A 22505-nucleotide genomic window follows, 5' to 3' on the forward strand; every position below is an offset into this window, starting at 1 on the left:
ACAGGGGTGGTTGTGGCGGAAGCAGAGGGAAGAGACCTGGAGGCAGACAACTCGTCTGGTCTTACCTCGCAAACCACGGCTGCTCGGAATAATAAACGGAGAGTGGAACCGGCTGCTTGCTTAACTCTGCACATTAACCATAATCTTGGAAAGCAGGTATTGCTAGTCCCACTTTTAGATAAGGAAACTGAGGCTCAGAAAGGTCAGGGTTGCCTTTTAATCTAGGTTTGTCTAACTCTAAGTCTAGTGCTTTCCCCTGTGTATGATTGAACTTGCTGGAGAATATCGCTAGGGGACATTTCCACCTCCAAAATGCAATTCACGTTTACATCTGTGTTTTAGTGAACCGTATAGCCCCAAAGTAACAAAAAAACGTTAACCATACAAGGCTCACCACTGACCAGATTTCCTAAACTCAACATGTTTCACTGGAACTGATTCTGGGTTTCTCTGGATGCTTTTCTAGTCACTCAAGTCTCCCCAGAGCCTGCCCTCGTCCCCCGGCACCACCCCCAGCACTCGCGTGGTGCACAGCGACAGGCACTCAGTAAACGTGAGGTGAAGGAATGAATGTGTCAGTGCTGAGGGAGCTGGTTAATCCTGCGGAGGCGGTGGCATCTGCTGAGAGGCAGCTATGTAGGTCAAGTGCAGGCTGCCTTCACCCAGACTCTCACGGGAAGTCCTCCCAAGCCAGCCTTGGAGCCCCCTGTCTTTTCACATCTTCACCTTCCTGACCTATGTGAAGAGACTGTGCACTACCATTACGGGTGTGGAGCATCCCCCTCCCCCAGGCATCACTCCGGGGACAGCAGGAGATCCAGCCCAACCCCAAAGCCACCTTGGGGAGCCGGGGAAGTGACCCACCCCCCATCGCCGCTCCAAGGTCCTGTTTAGTGGCGAAGATGCAGCGTAAAAACCCCGGTACTGACAGCATAAAACGTAATTTATCATCCTCTCCTAGTTATAAATCAAGGGAGAAAGGGTATCCCACAAGCTCTTGTTTCCTAAGCAAAACAAAACACTTTATCATTTACCTACAGAGGCTGACCTGGCCTTGGGGATCCCCCAGATGGGAAGCTGCTCAGAGAGGGAGGTCTGTCCCTGACTTGTAGACTTGTAGGCAGAGAAGTCATCATTAAATAGCTTCATTAACAGTTTAAGTGTTTCATTTCTAAAAATATTACAACATTGAAGACAAATTTCAAAGTTAAACAGTTTTCTATAATCCCTATAAAAGTTCTCATTGTTGCATACTGCCACCCCCAGATATACATATTTATACCATTCTGATCATTGTGTAGATATGTTGATTCTATTTTCACCCAGTGTATCAAATTGTTTCCGCTTTTCTACAGTCTCTGTAATTTACATTTCAATTGTTCCATATTATTCCATCTCCATAAAATTATATTTCAATTGTTTTATGTCAAGGCACCACAGTTTAATAAACCATTTCTTCTAAAACTAGACAGTTACATAGCTTCCAATTTTAACTGTTTTAAATAGTGCTTCAGAAAACATCTTATATAGATTGCTGTTTGCTTCTGATTAATGGTTTCCTTATAGTAGATTTCAAGAAGTGGAATTTCAGCACGGTGACATAACGCTTTCTATAATGGTTCTGTAGCTTTGCAGTGCCACCACAATTAATTAGGAATACCCACCTCACCACAACATATCCAGCATGGGGAATTATTTTCAGAGGGTTTTATTTTACTTTATTTTATTTATTTTTTGCTACTTGAGTTAGGTATAAGGTGATATAGTGGAGTTATTTTAATTGGCCGTGGAGAAAGGTATTATTCTGAGAAAACAGAAGAGACAATGGAGAACATTTAAAATCGCTGTCCTCCATCATTTTTCCCCAGGCCTTTCCAGATGGGGAGTGGTGCTGGCTGCCTCCAGGTGCTCTAGTTTCCTGGCTGGTGGGAGGCAACAGCCTTACGTAGGTGGACAGTGCCTGTGCGTGCAGTGGTCCCTCACTCTCCAGCGCCTCCCCTGCAGAAAGCCGGCAGCCCCGGCTCCAGTAACGGACAGCTCACACAGGCTCTGGGCTCACAGCCTCTGTCTCTGAATCCGCAGCACATACACCTGGGTCCCCTGGCGTGCACTCTCTGGACTGGTCCTATCCCCTGCGGTCAGAACTTAGCCATCAGGCATAGTTCGTTCTGGGAGGACCACCAGGAAGCTCCTGTCAAACCCTCTGCTTTCCTCTATTCATTTAGACAGTTTCCACTTCCCTAGTATGAATCCAACCTTCTTCCGTGGGTCACATCCAGAACCTTGCCAGCACCATCTGGTTGATGCCGTGTTAGGACCCATGGAGCACAAATGGGAATCTGTGGCAGAACTTTTAGTTGCTATGACCAGGCAAAGTGACAGCTTTGAAAAATGACGCTCAGCCTCATTGACCCAAATGAGTGAGTGGTGGACGGTCCTGGGGGTGGAGATTCACCACTAGGTGAGGCAGGGTAGTCACGTTTTAGAACACCACCTCCGCACTTCTCAGGCTGATTCCAGAGGACAGCAGGCACGTGTGTGCACGACAGCTCTCAGACCAGGCTTAGCTGGCAGCCTCTGGGACAGCTGTGATGGAAACTGTGCCGCTGCCAGCAGCAGTGGGCCTGGGGGTACCAGTGTGCCTGGCAGGCCTCCCCAGTGCCTCAGGAACGTGTGCCCAGGGAGCAAGACCTCTGGCCAGGTCTGGACACGTAACCATCCATAAGCCAAGCCAGACCCTGCACAGGCCAACCTCAGGGCCAAGACTGAGGCCCTGAGTCACCGGCTGCTAGGAAGCGAGACTGGATATGAACCCGGATCCTTTGGACTTGAAAAGTCAACACCTTTTAAACTATGACCTGACCTCCCTGCCTTCTTCCCAGTTTAGTTTCCAGGGGCATGTGTGTTTCTGAGGTTCCCTTAGTGTGATGCTCAAACTTGAGCATGCCTGAAAAATCCCTGGACAGCTTGTGAAAACCCAGGTTTCAGGGCCCCACTCCCAGAGTTTCTGATTCAGTAGATCTGGGTGGGACCAAGAATTCACATTTCTGACAAGTTCCCAGATGATGCTTGTGCTGCTGGCTGGGACCCCACACATTACAAGTCAGTGCCCTTTGCATATTAATAGCGGTGTGTGTTGCTTCTGGATGCAAGGTAGTGTAGGAGAGCACAGAGCATGAGGATGCTGCTGGTGTCTCTGTTTGGGTTATGATAAAAGGACTGCTGACTCTCCCCAGCTGAGTGTCAACCCTGGAAAGTGATGGTACTGAGAAGCCAGCCATTGACCCATGAACACACACACACACACACACACACACACACACACACACACCCCACAGACTTTGGAATCACTGAGTCACTCTGAGTCTCTGTTTCCTCATCTGGGGCCCAACAGTAAAAGGGAGAGTGGAACATCTCCCCAAGTAGCTGGGTTAAGGGTCCCTCGCATAACCTGTGGTTCCGTCCCCTGTCGCTAGGCCTTGTATGGACACACACAGGCTGTCACATGCCTGGCAGCATCGGTAACCTTCAGCCTCCTGGTGAGTGGCTCCCAAGACTGCTCATGTATCCTGTGGGACCTGGACCACCTCAGCCGTGTAGCCTGCCTGCCCACCCACAGGGAGAGCATATCTGCCGTTGCCATCAGCGATGTGTCGGTGAGGCCCCTCTTTCTCAAATGTCTGTGTCCTCAACATGTCCATGATTCTGCACGCTGGCGTGGTGGCCAGTGCCCCGAGAGGAAACCTAGGGGCAAAGACCACCCCAGAGTATTGAGAGACCCCAGATGTGTGGAACATTCTCTACACAGGCAGAGTAGAGCCATCAACAAGTCTCAATTTGGGTCTTGATTTTATTTTTTTGCTGCTTTATTTTTTTCCCTCAGGGGCTGGGGTAGTGGGAGGTGTCTGTTCTAACACAGGCGTCAGGGAGTTGGGGCAGGAAGTTGGCTTTGGTGAGAGATCTTCTGGGTTGCCTGACTAATTCAGCTAGCTGACTGCAAATCTGTGTTGACTCAGCAGGTGCCTCTGGTCTCCAAGGCAGGAAGTGCCTCTGCTTGTCCCTCCATGCTGGCTACCAAAGATAAGCCTGTCAGGAACGTGTGTGTGTGTGTGTGTGTGTGTGTGTGTGTGTGTGAGATAGACTAATACATATATATATATATATATATATATATATATGTGTATATATATATATCAGTGTATACATATATCAGTGTATACATATATCAGTGATATATATCAGTGTATACATATATCAGTGACATATACATATATCAGTGTATACATATATCAGTGACATATACATATATCAGTGTATACATATATCAGTGACATATACATATATCAGTGTATACATATATCAGTGATATATATCTATCTATCTCAGTGTGGAGCTTCTTCCACACTGGAATCCCCATCATAGGGTATAGGGTTTTCTGAGGATCCAGAGACTCTGCATCTGCTAATAGAAAAACCTAGGGGCCTGGAGCCTGGACAGACTGAGCAGGGGTACCACAGGAGGAGGAAGAGATGATGAAGGAGCCTCCTGGTGCTAATTTGGCTGAAAGTGGTGATCCAGATAGGCTTGGATCCAGGATGAATGTTAGATGGGCACACGGATGACGGTGGATGGATGATGGATGGATGGATGGATGGTGGGTGAACGGATGAATGGGTGCATATACTGGGGAAACCACCAAGCCCTGATCTGGGAGAAAATAAATTCATAAGGAATTATGTCCCCAGACCTCAGAGAAGACTGATATCAGGACCACAACTTGTTTAACTCAACTTGTCCTGGAGCTGGTTGAGTTCACCGAGTGCCTGCTGGGCCCCACGCTGGGTGCTTGGTAGAGATGTATCAGACATGGTCCCCGGCCTCAGGCAGACTCCACCAAACAATTCAGGAAAGGACATGATGGAGCCCAGCCCAGAGGGCTGCAGAGGGGCGTGGAGCTCCCTACATCCCTTCTGTGGTCAGGGCAGGTTCAAAGGCATGGCCCCAGATGGCTCTTGGGGTCCTTGGAGGGTCCTTGGTGGCAGTGACCGCTACTCTGTTGGGCACAAAATAGACAAGGACTTGAGAAGAAAACACTCTGGACATAAACATTTCGGAAGATGCAATGGGCAGATTTCTCCTCAGAAATTCCCCCTGGGGCGGGTGGGGGGAAGTTTGCCCCATTTTATGAGCCACATGCAGCCATTCAAACCTCTGTACCCTGCCCTCCACCAGGTGTCATCCAAAGCTGCTTCATGGGGACAGGGCTGGCCAGCCAGGTGTGGACCCTGTGTCCAGGCCAGGGGTGGTGTCCAGGCTGGGTCTTCTATGCCAGTCAGTACGCTGCCAGGGAGAGGGCTGTGGGAGGAGCCCAAAGGGTGAGCCAGCCGGTCTGAGCTGGGGAAAGCAGTATCCAAACACTTGACTGCAGTACGAAGAGAACCAGAAATGTACACTTGTGTGAAAACACAGACCTATGAGTCTGCTGGGAAGAAGTGGGTGTCTTCGGAGGTCTGGGAGTACCTTGGTTAGTCCTCAGAAGATGACAGGTTGAGGGTGCTTATGTGTACCAACCGAGTGGCTGGGCAGATGGGGAGGCAGCGACTCCTGCCTGAAGTGAAGCCCACTCTCACTGCTGCAGGGCACCATCGTCTCCTGTGCGGGAGCCCACTTGTCGCTGTGGAGTGTCAACGGACAACCCTTGGCCAGCATTACCACGGCCTGGGGCCCAGGAGGAGTCATAACCTGCTGCTGCGTGATGGAGGGGCCAGCATGGGACACGAGCCATGTCATCATCACAGGGAGTCAGGATGGCGTGGTCCGGGTAGGTGTGTCTTGGGCAGGATGAGGGCATGGTACAAGAAATGTGTTCATCTCCATTCTACCCACTTCCTCTAAGGGTCAAATCTGCAGGCTGCATTTAAGACCATCCCAGACCACGTCCCCACACAGCAAGTGAGGGCAAAGGCAAGGCTCTTTCCAGGCAAAAAGTAAATACATAAAATTATATAATAGATAAAATTATATAAAATTTCATACATACATATACTCATACAATGAAATAAATACTTACTGTCACAAGGTATAAAAGCTGAATGGTCAAATGCATAAGAACATAGGCCATTACTGAAAAGAGACATTTGGGCCATCCATTCATCCATCCATCCATCCACTAATCCATCCACCCATCCAACTATTTATCTCTCTACCTACTCATCCATCCATTCACTATTCCATTCATTCATCCATCCTTTCATTCTTCCATCCATCCTTCCACCTACCCATCTACCCACTTACATGTCCCTGCAACTATCCATCCATCTATCCACCTAACATTCATTGAACTCTGGCTCTGTACCAAGTTCCTACAAGCCGTAGGGGACACAGAGATTAATAATAAACAGGCCCTTGTCCTCAAGATGCTCACATTCTAGAAGAGAAGACAAACAGAAAATACATGAATATGGTTCATGCTATGACTGGGATAATCAAAGAGTGCCATGGATCCTCTGAGGAGGGCCATGGACAGAGAGATCATCAAGAAACCAAGAAGACAACGAAGGAGAAACACTGAGGTGGGAGGTGTAGCACGGAGAACAAAATACAGGTAATTTTTCCGAGACTGACAGGGAGGAGGAAGGCATGAATAAGATAAGGAATAATTAAGAGCCCTACTCAAGAAACTGGCACTTGAAATCCACAGTTTGTGAGACGAAATGTCAATTGAATGCCACTAGGTATTCAAGAAAATGCCCTTTGAATTCTCCACGCATTTGTGAAAGCTCACTGTGTGCCAGGACGGCTAAAACGCAGCCCTGTCCTCCCGGAGCCTCCACGCCCAAAGTCTCAGAATAATCATGGAGGTGATGCGTCAGGAAGCAGAATGAGTAGCGTGGTGGGGGTCCAAGGGGAGCATGGATTTATTTCCAGCAGAGAGCGGTGGCATTTCAGCGGAGCCCTGAGGATGAGGAGAGGTCGGGGCATATGGAGAAGGCCATGCAGGCCGGCGCACCAGCCTGCGTGCACAGGAGAGTTGACTGAGGGGAACCCCCCGAGAAATCTCCTAACAGGGCCCCATCCATCGGCTGGGAGGGCCAGGGTCGCTGCAGAGAGCAGGGTGTCCTGGGTTGGCCAAAACATGAGGAGGCAACGGAAGTCCGGGCTGGGTGGGTCGTGGTCGGCACTGTGGGTCAGTGAGAGGAGCCTGGGCGGCTGGGCAGCAGCTGCCTTTCCTTCGTGGGGCCCCCAGCGCAGGAGCGTGAGTCTTCCAGGGGCTCAGCCCTCGTCCGCTCAGCGCAGTAACTCCCGGGACGGCTTGGCACTGGGCTAGACCCGGCACGGCGCTCACAGCAGCATGTAAGTGGAGGCTGCTCGTTGTCCTGTGGGGACAGAAAGTCCAGGCTTGGCAAGTGGGACGCCGTCTCTGCTCAGCCTGAGGGCGCCCACTTCAGGCCTGGGGCCAAGAACCAGACACAGAGGACAGGAGGCCCTGCTGCTGAGTGGTGAGGGAGGCTTCCAGGGATGGTGGCAGACAGACAGGACGGCACTAGCTGAGTAAAATGATAGTAAGCTGGCTGCTGAGTCTCGTCCCTGTAGGTAAGGGGTTGGGGGAGATGCCCCATGACCCAGAGGTGGGGAGGGAACTCGCCCAGGCTACAGCTGTGCTCGGCCAAACCTCCGCACAGGGAAACTGAAGCCTAAGCAGGCTTTTCTCCCGAGAATATGGCAACATCAAAAGTGAAAGGGGGCCATGCCCCGCTTCCCTCAGGGTCCCCCAGGTGTGGAGGAGTGGATGGGCCCCGAGCCTGCAGACAGGTTCACTGCCCCAGCCCATGGCGTGTTCTCTGTTCTGGACAGATCTGGAAGACCGAGGAGCTGAAGATGTCTGTTCCCGAGCAGGCAGCGCCAGAGGGGCCCTGGGCTCCACCTCCAAGCCCCAGAGGTAACTGCTGTGCTAGTGATGCCTGTGGGGCGCCCTTGGCTTGCTCAGCCCTCCCTCCCCTCTCCTCTCCTTGACCCGAGGGCTGCAGCTCCATCCAGGCCTGCAGAGCCCAGGGAAGCCACCGAGTCTCTTGGGATGTTGCCAAGTCTGCAGGTGAGGAGCACGTTTCCCGAGAGCTGCTGGTGAAGTGTGAAGCGGTGTTTCAAAGCCTCCCTGAGTACCAGACTCATGCTGCAGGGATCAGCGAGCTCTGGGTTGCTTCTCGGGCGTGTGAACACTGGTGACGGTGGTTGTGGGGCTCCGGAGCCCCAGGAGGGGGACACACCCAGCAGGGCTTGGTTTGATGCTCTCCGTCTTCCTGGGTGACTCTTAAATGCCAAACTCCCCAGCCCAGGACTTGGATCCAGCTGGCTGTGGGCCTGGACTGCCAGGCTGCAGACAGGAGCAGGGACGGCTTTGCTGTGTCCCGGGGAGAGGAAGTGGTTCCATAGGCCCCGGTCTGCCCTGCTGATCCTGACTCAGCCCCGCTACTCTCCATGGCAAGTTCCCCAAAGTGGGTCTGAGGGTCATCTGCGTCAGCATCGCCCAGGAGGCTCATGGAACATTGAGATCCGGGACCTGTTCTCAACCCAACCTCAGGGAAAAGGTTGGAGGTGGTTAGAGTTCCCATGTCTAACAAGTCCCCAGGTGAGTGGTGGTGTCGCCGAAGTAAGAGAACCACCGTCCTGCAGCAGAGCCCTCTTTGGTTGTGGCAGCTGGGCCTGAAACAAGAAAATCCGTTCTCCCTTCTGCCATCATGGCCTCTGGCACCAGCACCACCATGGCCACCATCGCAGAGCTGTGAGGGAGAGAGGTGACCGTGAGCAGTGTCCACTGTGCACGCTTCCCGTGCATTCTCTTATTTCTCACGGCAACCCCACGAGGACGATACTACGATGACACCTGTGTGAGAAATAAGGAGACTGAGGCAAGGAGCAGTCCAGCAACTTGCCCAAAGTGACCCAGAAGCGCATTACTACTATCGTTCTCATTTCTGCCGCCAGAGTAGACACGCCCACTGCCAGAATGAGCTCAGCCGCCGGCACCAGCCCGTTCCCTCCAGGATGAGCGCAGGCACAAACCTCACCACCAAGGCCGTCACCTCCTCTTCTCACCTCCCTGGGGCCCCGCCATCACCTCCTCCAGTGCAGCCAAGCTTTCTCAGTTCTGTCTTCGTCAAAGGTTCTGGCCCAGAACTGAGACATCCTTCTTCGTGCCCACGATTCAAGAAAGCACGTTACCATGATGTGAGAGCTCTCCTGTCATCATGAGTCCTTCTGGTTTGCTCTGCATTTCAGGACCCACATCCACTAGAGAGAATTTTCCAGGTTGTGGAGGGTTGCCTTCTAAAGGGAGTAGCCATTTTTAGTTCATTTCTGAAATGTGCTCCGCACGTCCTTGATTCATTTAGTCACTGATTCATGGATTCTTTATTCACATAGGAGGGGCATTTGCTCAGCCCCTACTAGGTCCTGAGATCTACATGGGAATCCCTTTCTTCAAGATAACACCATCTGGAAGCCCTTGTCCACAACCTGGGCCAACCAGAGTGGTGACCCTACAAGAGTCTACAACCACTGTGGATTCAGTTCACTGGTGCTAAGATCTCTAGGGTCCTTTGGGACCACAAGGAATCAGCCCATCTTAGTGTAAAAAGAGACGCGTGAGGATTGCGCACTCTAGGGAACTCACGGCACTTCTTTGGAGAACAGGGAGCAAACTCTCTCCCCTGCCTCCACCCACTCAGCAAGTACGAGGTTCTTATCCTCTGCCTGTTCATGAAGAGATTCTGTGGCACACCTGCTTGAGAGCACACCACTTCAGTCTTGGGCTCAGCTACCCACTTCTGAAGCTTCCAAGCTCCCATAAGCTAAAGGTATTAGCTCAGCCCCTGGCTGACAAGTGGATGTCTGAGCAGGAATGCTGGTTGCGTGGGTGGGTGGATGAATGGTGGGACAGACAGACAAAGGGCACCTCAGAGCCATTCCGTTGGTTCTGGAAGTGCCGATGGATTCACGGGTTTCTACTCAGGATGGACAAGGTTGTGCTCATTGGGAATGGGGTCTCGTGAAATGAGAAGATGAAAATCAGGAAACAAGGCTCTAGACCCAGCTGCGTCTCCAGCAACCTCTTAGGCCCTCAATTTCATCAATAGAGGTACTTCCTGTACATCCTAACTCGTAGGAAGCAGATGACAGAAAGATAATAGACGTAGTCCAAGATCTACTCAACAAAATGTAGTTCATCATTATCATTTTCTTGGGCTACTAAGAGACTTCTCCCCTAACACACCAGCTGATGACATTAGGGGACTTACAAGATGGTGTCAGGTGGACAGGAGCCCCAGGCCCCCATCCTTCCCATGCTGTTTGTCCTGACCTGCCTGAGGTCACAGCTGTCAAGTAGAATTAACTGCCAGGGTTGCAGTTACAGTTCAAGGGAGGATTTGGATGAAATGACACAAGGGCACAGACACATTCATAAAACTCAGGCTGGGCCACCGCGTAGAGTTAGCAAATCCACGTGCAGGTTTACAGGCCTGAGCCACCGGAGGGCTTGTTGTTCTCATAATATTGCTTATAACTGTTTTGTTGGAAGGGGACCAGTACTGGGCCTGACACACAGATGTTTGCACGTCTCTTGGTGTGTCTATTACTGCATTCCTCAAATACCTTAAGGGGCAAGAAAGGAGTTCTTTGAGGGTATTGAGGATATTAAGGTTACTGCATTTGTGTGCAGATGTCATCTGATTTCTGCCTGGAATTCATTTATTTGTCATTTGCAGCAAGGACCAGCCCAGTTGAGTCCAATGTATTTTGGGAATCGCTCCACAGATTTGGCCTCAACCTGGTGCATAAAAAATGCTTTGGGAAAAGCTTGGTTTTGGGATTTTTGCACAAGCACAAAATGCACAGAGCTGCCTGCCACCCTGGGACAGCTGGGCAGCTGCACCACTCCTGCCCTGACTCCGACCAAGTGACTTTGCAGAGACAGACCCAGCTGACGTCTCTCCACCTCACCCTCCAAGAAGCAATTGCTGTCTGTCCCCAAATACAGTCATTAAAATGACTGAAGTAACAATCATGGAGTTATATCTTTTGAAAAAACGTTCTCTGCATTTAATTATTGGTTGTGGCGTGAGAGGATTTAGATAAGTTGATAATGCCGACTTTATGTAATTTATTTTTCCTAAGCAATTACGGGCTGCATTACATTCCTGGCAGCAAGGTATTGTGGGGCATCTTATTAAGCATAAAGCCAGTAAACACTGATGAACAATTTTGCTGAACTAGGCATGCGATTTAGAAAGCAATAATACACAAATCCAATTTGGTACACAATGGATACCGCAGCACGTCAGCACATGTAACTATCACAGCCTGCAAATTAAATTGGGACGGCCCTTTTTGCAACAGCACAGACCAAGATTAAATATATTTTCCCCCTCAATTTAACAAGTTGCTGACCACAAATACAAATATATGTGTATGTGTTTGTGGCCCTGCGTGTAGACGTACACATGCACGTGTGTGAAAACGCTTGGGTTTTCTAACTCCCCTCGCACACTCCTCACAGGTCACAGGTGGGAGAAGAATCTTGCCCTCTGCAGAGAGCTGGATGTCAGCGTTGCCTTGACAGGGAAGCCCAGCAAGGCCAGCTCTGCGGTGACAGCTCTGGCTGTGTCCAGGTAACGACGGGCTGTCTGCTCCCGGCCTCCGGCAGAGGGCGCTGTGCCACCCCTAGGAAAGCCCTGGCTGTTCTGCTCAGGCCTCCCTGGCCCTGGGAGGTGGCCTCGCTACGGGGACCCAGGGACCCAGAGGGGCCCAGCATATACAGCATACAGGCGAGGCGGCCGCGTAGGGCCCTGGGAAATGGTTTTTGACACACACATTCTTGCTCTTTCTCTCTCTCACTCTCTTGAATATCTATGAATTCATAAAGAAATCCAGGAGGTAAAAGTATATTGTTTTGTGATTTTATCCTAAAGAGGGACTTTTTTCCTGAGGTCCACTGCCAATTGTTAACATTTGGTTTAATGATTATCCTACATTACAGAAATGGCCTTTCAAGGGCTCTAAGCCAATGTGGAATAGACGTGTCAGATACGACGTTTGGCTACATTGTTTTATTTTTCACAATTACCCAGTGGCGGTGCTTACTGGCATTAGCCAATTCTACTCACTAGGAGTGTGGTCTCGGGGGGCCAGACCTTCAGGAGCCACTGTCCTTCCCTCCCTGCCCTGGAGGGGGCCATTTGGGGTCCGTGGTGGTGGGCATGCCGGGCTGAGGCGGGGTGGCTCAGGCTGGAGTCTGGGGGTAGGGACAGAAGGCCCTGAGCCCTAATTCTTTGCTGGAGAACTTGTCCTTCTACCCACCAGCCTGACCGCGTATCCGCTCGAGGGAGAAGTTCAGGGCCTCGCCCTCCTCCCTGGAGCCCTGCTCTCCGGGAGCATCCCCTCAGTGCTTTGCGAGCCACAAGCCTCCTAGTTCAAAGTTGTCCCCGGTTCAAAAGACTCTCCGGTGGGTCAGCTCCCCCCGCTTCGGGTGGAGGCCAGGTACAGGCTCCTGGGGTCCTGGACTGAAGCCCCACGTTGTGATGCCATGCGCGCAGGCTGGGATAAGCAGCGTGCACAGGCTTGCTCTAACATGCTTGTCTGTTCTTTCTCTTCCCAAGAAACCAGACCAAACTCCTGGTCGGCGATGAGAGGGGGAGAATATTCTGCTGGTCCGCAGAGGGTTAGGAGGCGAGAGCTGGTGGAGGCGCTGGCACGGCAGCCGTGTGCCCTGAGGGGCAGCAACACCAAGCAGAAGGCGCAGACTCAGTGCCAGGGGCGCCAAGGAAACCCCCAGCCTCCCTTCTGAAAGGTCCCCAAGGATGTGGCCGCTGGCCGCTAGAGCTACACACCCTGAACTTTGGCCTTGGATTGCACAGGGATGCACTTCTACAAAGCAGATACACGCGCCCATCGGGGCCCGTGAGCAGAGCACTGGAAAGCGTGGCGCGAGGGTGCTAACCGGCGCACGAAATCACACGTGACTCACTTTTCATAGGGCTTACTGCACTGGAAAAACACTGGGCCGCTTACTGGAAACTAATGGGAAAGACTGTATTGTTGTTATTTTACTAAAACAACTATTTTCCAAACACAAGAGGGCTCTTGAGTTTAAAATTTCCACCCTTTCCCACTGAGGTATTTGTAGCTCCGCACTTAGAAAGGCCTCAGGGACGCACAGCCCCCTTTCAGAGTGTCTCTCCGCCCCTCCAGCTCCCCCGGTGGAATCTGGCTCCTCCCGTGGTCTTGCTGTGCGGGGGGACCTTAGCGTCGGGAGCAGGGGCCCACACTCGAGGCCCAGCGGCCGTGGCTGGGCTCAGGCCACGGACGCAATGGCTGCCCACCGCAGGCGTAGGCCAGTCAGCTGGGAGGACACACCCTGCCTGGGGTGCCTGCTCCCACTCTGCACCCCACAAGCAGGTGGTGGGTCCCAGCTGGGCTCGGTCTTGGCAGGTTTTTCCAGGGACCTGTCCGTACAAGGTCAAGGGCCCCAGTCCACGTGCTGGTTTTGAGTTACAGCTCATCTTGCGAGAATCTGGACTGCCATGGGACTTTGGTTCTCCATCTGAAAGTACATGGCAGCGGCTAGTTAGCCCCTCTGAGGAATTCCAGTACCTTATGGTTCAGGCATTGGATACTGAAGGCATCACCCTCATTCTCACGTCTTCTCCTCACCCCCAGCCTTCTGGAAGCCTTGAAAGGAAATTCACCTGCCTCTTCAATGAAATCCAGCTAAGGTGGGCGTACAGAGATTTGGGGTGGCAACACTCCTTAGCTTTAACTCCCTTCCTGAGACTTTCCTTCTAGAGAATATCAATCTTTCCCATATTTCTCCAAGCCCTGCAGAGACCCTGTTGGGTGGCCCATCCCAATTTCGCTCAGACCTGGGGATGGCAAATAAATGGACTCAAGTGTCTTGTGGCCCAGGTCCTCTGGTCTCCAGGGGGGTAGTGAGTCAATGTAAAGATACATATTAAGAAAGTAGAGGCGGGGGCTTCCATGGTGGCGCAGTGGTTGAGAATCTGCCTGCTGGTGCAGGGGACACGGGTTCGAGCCCTGGTCTGGGAGGATCCCACGTGCCGCGGAGCAACTGGGCCCATGAGCCACAACTACTGAGCCTGCGCGTCTGGAGCCTGTGCTCTGCAACAAGAGAGGCCGCGATAGTGAGAGGCCCACGCACCGCAATGAAGAGTGGACCCCGTTTGCCACAACTAGAGAAAGCCCTGGCACAGAAACGAAGACCCAACACAGCAAAAATAAAATAAAAATTAATAAACTCCTACCCCCAACATCTTCTTAAAAAAAAAAAAAAAAGTAGAGGTGGTATGAACTATGTCAAAAATCGTGAGTGAGTGAGAGATAGTTAGGAGATAGTAATCTATCTGTCAACTTTGAGGTCTTTGCAAAGGGAAAGGAGGAGGAGGAGACTTGTCTCAAGTCCTGAGCACTCCTCCCTGGGTGAGAAGGGCAGGTGTCTGACCCTGGGGCCAAGGGTCATGTCACCTCCTGCATTGTCTGCATGTGCTGTTAGCAGACAGCCCATTTGCAATCCCCTAGTCAGTCTGGGGCTGCAGCAGAGGACCGTAAATTGAAGAGCAGAGTGCAGCCCTCCCCGGGAAGGCCAACAAGCCGGGTCATAAATATCAGGAGCCTGCTGTCATGTTTCAGGACGCAGCTCACGGCGTTCGCCCAGAGCGGAAAGGCCTGCTGGCCCAAAGGCTCTCTTGGGCTCATTCGTTCAACATTTCCTGAGCACCGCCTTTTGGTTCCCCAAATCACGGGAAAAATGGGGGTGGGGGATGGAGATCTTGCTGGGGTCTTGGAGCTAAGATGTTTGTGCAAACAAATGTGACCTGAAGTGGAAGGGAGACCTCACGTGCCCTAGGGAACGTCATTCTGGCTGTAGTCATTAGCTAGGGCGGCTGTAACAAAGTACCACAGGCCGGGGGTGGGGGGGGGGGGAGCAGTTTACACAACAGAAGTTTTCTCACAGTTCCGGAGGCCAGAAGTCTGAGAGGAACGTGTCTGCAGAGTTGGTTTATTCTGAGTCCTCCCTCGGCTCACAGATGGTTGCCTTCTCCCTGTGTCTTCGCGTGGTTTTCCCTTTGTACCTGTTTATGTCCAAATTTCCTCTTCTTCGAAGAACATAAGTCATATTGGATTACGGCTTATCTATATGGCCTCATTTTACCTTGATTACCACTTTAAAGATGTTATCTCCACATATGGCTAATTCTGAGGGCCTGGGGATGAGGACTTGAATTTGGCGGAAGACGTAGTTCAGCCCATGACACTGGCTGGAGGAAGTGACCCTGGAGCAAGACTTGGAAGGGCAGGTGGGTCTTGGCCTTGTGGAGGTGGACAGCAGCGTTTTATAGGACAGCGTGGGCGAAGGGACAGGGTGCGTCGGGCTGGTGGCAGAAAGAACGAGCAGGTGAAGATAGAAGGCAAGGTGGAGGCTGGAGGGAGGGGCGGCCGCCGCTCCGGGGCTGTGAGGCTGCAGGCAGGGGCTGGGGCAGGGCGAGCAGGAGTGAGGAGGCAGAGATGGACCCCCCACCCCCACCCCCACCCCAAGAGCTGCATCCCAGTGCCCAGCTCACGGGGGTGCTCCGCAAGCGCTGCTTCCGTCCGCGCATGTGTAGATGAGTGACTGAGCTGTGGTGGCAGGCGTTTCAGAGTTGGTGGTTCTGGGAGTGAGAAAAACAGCTCTGAGTGACGGCAGGTCCAGGCAGTGGCCCCTTCACGGGTGGGGTGAAGCAACAGGGAGCGAGGATCCGGGATGTGGCTGGGGAGGATGCCAGCATCCTGGGGTGAAAAGGTCGATGCCCTCCACAGAGCTGGAGCCGTGGAGCGTCCATGGGAGCAGGAGAGGCTGCAGGCAGAACGAACCCCGAGGAGGTGGCAGAGAAGGAGCCGGGGAGGCAGGGTCACCGTCGGCGCTGTGTCAGGGAAGGTTCGGGGGACTACCTGGTGGCAGCTCCTTCCTAGTGGCACTGAACTGAGAGCCTATGTTCCACCAAGACCAGCTCCCTGTTACCTAGAGGAGGGAAGCTGGGCGTGCAGATCCAGAGGGAAGCAGGGACACCCCGACCCTCGCTGCAGACCTGGCGCCCCGTGGGCTCCAGCGGGGTCAGAAGCAGAGTCTGCTGGGGTAACAAACAGAGTGGGCCTGGGATGGGGGGCAGGGAGAGAAGCCCCAGGCACAGCGGGAGTCCAGGGTGCGAAGGTCCTCGGCAACCTGGGTGATAGGAGACTCCTGCTGGCCTCAGTATTCCAGAAGTCAGCCAGCCTGGGGTCCCTGACGGTTGTCAGTGATGGAGGGAAGTTCCAGGACAGAGGCCCGAGGAGTGGGGAGGGAGAGCGGGCTGGGCACCAGGGCCCCCAACAGAGGGGCAGGCAGGGCAGAGGCCAGGCACACCGGCCAACTGGGCTGAAGTGCGAGGGCCCCGCAGATGCAGGCCTGCCAGCACCCCAAATCCAGCAGGGACAAGGGGCCCCCAGAGCAGGAGCTGTGCCAAGCTGTGCAGCGACCGCTCCGTATCTGGAGACCAGAATCTGAGGACGGGCACGCACAGTGAAGGTCACAGATGAGAGCTGCGCCCGGGCGCCAGGCAGCCTGAGCCCCGTTCCCAGTGTCCCCACTTCCTGCCAACTTCAGCCTCAGTTTCTGTATCTGGAAAATCAGGTTCCAGTGTCTACACAATGGCTTGTCACGAGAGTGAAATCCTACCTGTTTATTTGATGGAGGGATGAAGCAAACGACAGGCCGCCAGTCCCCGACATGATGTAATCTTTCAACACATCACTTGTTCATTCACTTACCAGTATCTTTTCTTGCTGAGCCAGGCCTTGTGCCAGGGCCCTGGGAACAGAGAGCCATTCTGCCCTTCCCCGGGGAGTCCCCTGCCCAGGCTGGGCAGAGGACAGAGAAAACATGACAGGAAGCACGTTTGCTCTCACTCCCAGAGGTTTATCAGGCTGAAGCCAGGTGCTCACACAGGAATGGCATTTCTTCGGGAACATCCTGGGAGGCAAGTCCGACTCTCAGGCTCTGGGGCTCAGTTAGAGCAGAAGCCACAGTCTTCGTGTTAAAAAAATAATCGCTTGGGTGGGCTGCAGAGTCCCCACTTGGAGGAGACATTCTGGAGTAGACAGAGACAGGACAGGCTGAGGATGGAGGTGTCTGCCCTCTGCTACCCACCCACCAAGAACAGGTGGCTTGGGAGTGGCCTCTGGGGTCAGGGACTCCCGTATTCTACTCACATTCACCAGCTCAGCCTGAGACAGCAGCCGTGCCCAGCTCTCACCCAGCTGAGCCTTCTTAATAACTTCTTAATAACTGTGACAACTTCCTAATAACTCCCGTGACAACTTCTTAATAACTGTGAGACCAGCCCCCAGCCCACCTCCACAAGCAATGCTGTAGCCACTGCTCCCGCCCTGGGAAAGTCTCAACTCTGTCACCGTCCCCAATAAAAGCTGCTCTCCGAGCCGTTCATCATGGCAACACTCCACATCCTCTGAGAGGCAGGGAAGAGGACCCAGTGCAACCGACATCCCTCTAATTGCAGAGAGGAAAGCAGGGCTTTCCAGTGGGGCTGGGAAAGCACCAGATCAGGATATGCACCCGAGTCCACCCTCAAGGAGATGGTTCTACATACTGTGGCCCCTGGGAAGGCTTAGGACGTGCCCACCTCACCACCTCGACAGGCCTGGGCTCACCTGGACATACTTGCAAGAAAAAAGTATTCGTTGTTTATTGGAAGTTCACATGTAACTGGGAGTCTTGTATTTGTATTTGTTAAGTCTGGTCACCCTGCTCCCTGGACCCCTTAGAGGCCGGGAAGGATGGTGCCCTGCCCAAGGGCCCAACACAACCTGCTGGTACTCGGTGTGTGATGGGTGAATCCCTTCTCCTGAGCAGACTGAAATTCAACAGTGGAAGCAGGTGGAGGGCTCACGTGCGGCTCGTTCTTCGTGCCACCAACCAAGTTTCCAGGGCCTCTGGGTCCCTCTGGCCCTCCCTTCTGGGGGATAGAGCCTCCTGCCCCATGCTGGCCCTCTGCTCTCATTCTTTTGTGCCCTGGCCTCCAAGGACAGCAGCCCAGGGCTCTGGAAGCCACTTGTGACAGGAACTGCCTCCCCCAAGCCCAGCCAGCAGCCAGAAGCCAAGTCATGAGAACCCGGTCCTGGGACCTACAGAGGACCTGGAGATTGGATTTGAGCATGTTAACATGCAGCCAAGGAGGGCACATTTGGGCAGGAAAAGACTCTTCATATGAAAATCCTGATGAAATTTGTTCAGCATAAAATCAAATCTCTCAAACCAAAATCAGTTTTGCTTCAGTAAGTTCTTGGGTACACATCACATGCCCCGACTGGACGGGTGTGTGTGTGTGTGTGTGTGTGTGTGTGTGTGTGTGTGTGTGTGTGTGTGTGTGTGTGTGTGTGTGTGTGTGTGTGTGTGTGTGTTGCTTCCATTGCCCTCTTGCAGGCTGCTGCCTACAGCACCTTCATAGTTTCTTAGGAAGTAGAAGGATTCTCCCAATTGTCTCCTTCCTCCAAATCTCTGAAAGCTCAGGGAATACTGTGTTGCCCTGGCTGAGATCTCTGCCCCTAAACTGGTTAATACAGACACAGCCCTTGAGCAAGACCCTTTACCGCCATTTGCCAGGAGTGCATCATTAGAGAAACACCCCTGCACAATGACTTGGAAGTGGTCCCTGCCCCCAGTGTCACTGGTGCTCAGCGAGGCTGAGAGGCACAAGTATGGGGTGCAAGCAGCAGGGCCAGTGGTGGGGGCCTCACGGGGCTGGAAGCGACCCTCACAGAGAAGCTGCAGCGGCGGAGTCCATGGGGATCAGACCTTGAGGGCACGAGATGCTCCCCGAGCAACTTCTTAAAATAACTGAGGGGTCCCATGTGGATGACCTGCCACTGTGCAATGGGGAGCACAGCCCATGAAAGTGGGGCATTCCCACTCCTCTTGAACAACAGGCTGAAGAAGCCTGGGGATCTTGGGGTCCCAGGGTACAAGCGTGAGCATCGCCCTCACCCGTGTGAGGGGCCTTGGTTCTTCAGGAGTCTGCAGTGACTGGGGGATTGGCCAGCTGTGCATCTGGCCCCTTTAGTCCTCAGGGCAGCCAGTAGTGATACCCCCAGCAGCCTAGGGAAGAGGGCACCCAGACTCCCAGTCTCTATACTGGTGACCTCTGAAGTTTTGAGACCATAGCAAGGTTACAAACTGTTGGTTTGGGGGACCAGGTAGAGTCTGTAGGTGCCTTCAGTTTGAGCCATGCACAAACACTAGTCATGTAAGAAAAATACCAGTTAAATAAGGTACCTCTCTAAGGAGAAAAAAAAAAAAAAACAACAGCGACCACCGAGTGAGGAAGGGGCCAGGGAGCATGGGAAGAGAAATATGAACCAGGGTGACCAAGACAGCCTCCCCAATAAGATGACACCTGAGAGCTGCAGCAGCAGGGGAGTGAGCACTGGGTGTCGGTGGGAGACGGTGGGGGGAGGTTATTCCAGCACACGGATGAGCACAGGCGCATCCCTGAAGAAGCAGCGTGCTGCTCTGAGAAACAGCAGGGAGGTGACTGTGATTTGGGGCACAGTGATGGAGAGTGTCAGGGACAGGGTCAGAGTGGAGATGAAGGGACGGTCATAGGAGCCTGTCACCCTGGGGCCAGGGGCTTTCAGGCTGCCTCTGCTCTGGAGAGTGGAGGGAAGCCTCTAAAAAAATGGCCACAGAAGGTACCAGTCTGGCCAGGTGTGGCCAGGTGATGCTGGCCTCACACCACCCACATCCTGGGAAGGTACCTCCTGCCTTTGACCTACGAGGCAGAGTGCCCGCCCCCCGCTCTCAGTGGCCCCGGCATCTCACATTCCTGGCAACTGTGCCTTGGAGTCTAGGCACAGGGCTGTGCCCATTAACCAACTGGGAGGCCCACGTCAAGCCTCCTCCCCACACGTGGCTGAGGCCTGGCCCCCGGCAGGGACCAGTCCTGTCTGCTCCAGAACACGCATCCTCGGCCGGGGAGAAATTCCAGCTGCCAGACTCCAGGCCGAGCCCAGGGCCCTGCACGGGGATCGCTGTGAAAAATAACAGAGATGGTGAGCTTGGCCATTTCCTGTACAACACATAATTAGGTTAGATAAGAAACTAGCTGTGTCTAAGTGCTATAAATGTCTATATTAAGCTATTTTGAAAGTGCTGAGCACTTTGACATTTGAGAGTTCAGAGTAATTGAGGTATTGAAATAAAATTGCTTCTGTTATTTAAAAGGTCATTATCGTCTGCAGCTAGATATAGGAGGACTATTTTCCACTCTAGTGAGCCGTTCTCCCTGGCACAATTAGTATCGCTTGAGCAGAGGCCGCTGGGGGACTCCCATCCGCAGCCCCCGCCAGAGGCCCAAGGTAGCTGTTAAGACACACGGAGCACGAGGAAAGCAGAGGAAAGCCTCCGTCACCCAGAATCACCACCGGCCCAGGGAGCGCCGTCACCGTCGACTCAGCACCTACTGTGTACTGGTCTCTGCATGGACGCTTTCTGTGCAATTTTGTCTCATCCTCACAAAAGGGCCTCAAGGACGCCCTTAGTGTCAGAACATTGCAGGCGAAGACTCGAGGCCGTCTGAAGGGAAGGGACAGAATGGTGGGCCGGGCAGGAGGCTAGCACTGTCCCCCATTCACTGAGCACTTAGCATGCTCTGGGAGGCTGCTAGCCCTTTCCTGTCCTGGCTTCTTTAAGCCTCGTAACCATCTCAGGACGAACCATCTCCATTTCACAGATGAGAAAACTGAGACTTGGAGAGGTTAAGAAACGAAACAGCAAGAAAGTGGCTGGAAAATGCTTCAAGTCTCAAGAATTTTAAGAATGTTGGACTTCCCTGGTGGTCCAGTGGTTAGGACTCCACGCTTCCACTGCAGGGGACACAGGTTTGATCCCCGGTCGGGGAAGCTCTGCATGCTGTGTGGTGCGGCCAGAAAATAAAAAAAAAAAAGTCACCCAGTGCCTAACCCTTCTACACTCCAGCCCCCCACGGCTCAGACGTGTCCTGACCCTCCTTCTGTCATGTCCTGCCCCTCCCCCAGCCTGTTGGACCGCGTGCCTTTAAGGTTCCTCTCAAAGAACAGAAATAAGAGTGGCCCCAGCTGAACTAGTTACATGGATGGATTCAGACCAACAGTTCCTGGGATGGAAACTCTGCTGAATGAGGGTGCTGGCCTATGGGGAGCATGCCACAGGCCTGAGACCTTCACCAGGCCCCTGAGTCTGTCCGTCCTCATGAGTCACATGGTGTTCCTGAGAGGATCCAAATTAGGAACAGACATCAAACTATGCTCAGCAAACATGACTGTTAGAAGGTTCCACCATAAAAAACGAAGATGGGAGCTTTCCTCCAATTCTCACTCAAGACACTTCCCCCCGCTCCCCCAACTGTTAAGGTAAATAAACAGAACATTCTTAACTACAAATTAGATACCTAAGTTAGTACTCAATTATATCCTTGGTGATCGTTGATTGAACATATCACAATTTCTACATGTCTCTCAAAGAGATCCTTGACTTCCAAAGGCATCTTCATCTCAATAGCAGGGGACTCACTGCTCTAGGGAATGGATAAACGGCAATAAGTCAGCACTTACAGGGCACTCCGTCTGTGTGAAGCCCTGTCCTGAGCAGTGGCGATCAGCCTCTTAAAAAAACGCATCCGGGCTTCCCTGGTGGCGCAGTGGTTGGGAGTCCGCCTGCCGATGCGGAGCACGCGGGTTCGTGCCCCGGTCCGGGAAGATCCCACATGCCATGGAGCGGCTGGGCCCGTGAGCCATGGCCGCTGAGCCTGCGCGTCCGGAGCCTGTGCTCTGCAGCGGGAGGGGCCACGACGGTGAGAGGCCCGCGTACCGCAAAAAAAAAAAAAAAAAAAGAAAAAAACGCATCCTTTGAAAGCATGGTCTCAAACAGATACCTGTACACTCAAATTCGTAGCAGCATCATTCACAGTAGCCCAAAGGTGGAGATAACCCAAATGTCCATCGATGGACGAATGGATAAACAAACTGATCTATACATACTACGGACTATTATTCAGCCTTAAAAAGGAAGGAAATTCTGACATATGCCATGATGTGGATGAACCTTGGGGACATGATGATGAGTGAAGTAAGCCAGTCGCAATATCCTGGACTCTCCAAATCGCCAGCATCACTACTCTTGCACTTTGAGGCCATTATTAAGTACAGTAAGGGTTACTTGAACACAAGCACGGCGATACTGACATTGCAACAGTTGATCTGATAACCGAGACGGCTACTAAGTGACTTACAGGCAGGATACTCTGGACAAAAGGATGATTCACATCCTGGGTGGGACAGAGCAGGACAGTGTGATATTTTATCACACTACTCAGAACAGCCTGCAATTTCAAACTTATGAATTGTTTATCTCTGGAATTTTCCATTCG

The 22505-nt window shown here is 52.7% G+C and overlaps 1 protein-coding gene across 5 annotated transcripts in view; it reads left to right on the forward strand.

Moving 5' to 3' along the window:
* WDFY4 (WDFY family member 4) overlaps positions 1-13129 on the forward strand; it is a 281181-nt gene extending 268052 nt beyond the window's left edge. For all 5 annotated transcript variants that reach the window (XM_049697129.1, XM_049697128.1, XM_049697131.1 and 2 more), the window contains 5 exons: positions 3477-3656; positions 5639-5821; positions 7855-7939; positions 11555-11666; positions 12654-13129. In XM_049697129.1, the coding sequence (XP_049553086.1) occupies positions 3477-3656; positions 5639-5821; positions 7855-7939; positions 11555-11666; positions 12654-12720 (627 nt within the window). In that variant the 3' untranslated portion in view covers positions 12721-13129. The remainder of the gene's footprint in view (positions 1-3476; positions 3657-5638; positions 5822-7854; positions 7940-11554; positions 11667-12653) is intronic.
* The last annotated feature ends 9376 nt before the right edge of the window (positions 13130-22505 follow it).

The sequence above is a fragment of the Orcinus orca genome, chromosome 14 (genome assembly GCF_937001465.1).
Source record: "Orcinus orca chromosome 14, mOrcOrc1.1, whole genome shotgun sequence".
Classification (NCBI taxonomy): Eukaryota; Metazoa; Chordata; class Mammalia; order Artiodactyla; family Delphinidae; genus Orcinus; species Orcinus orca.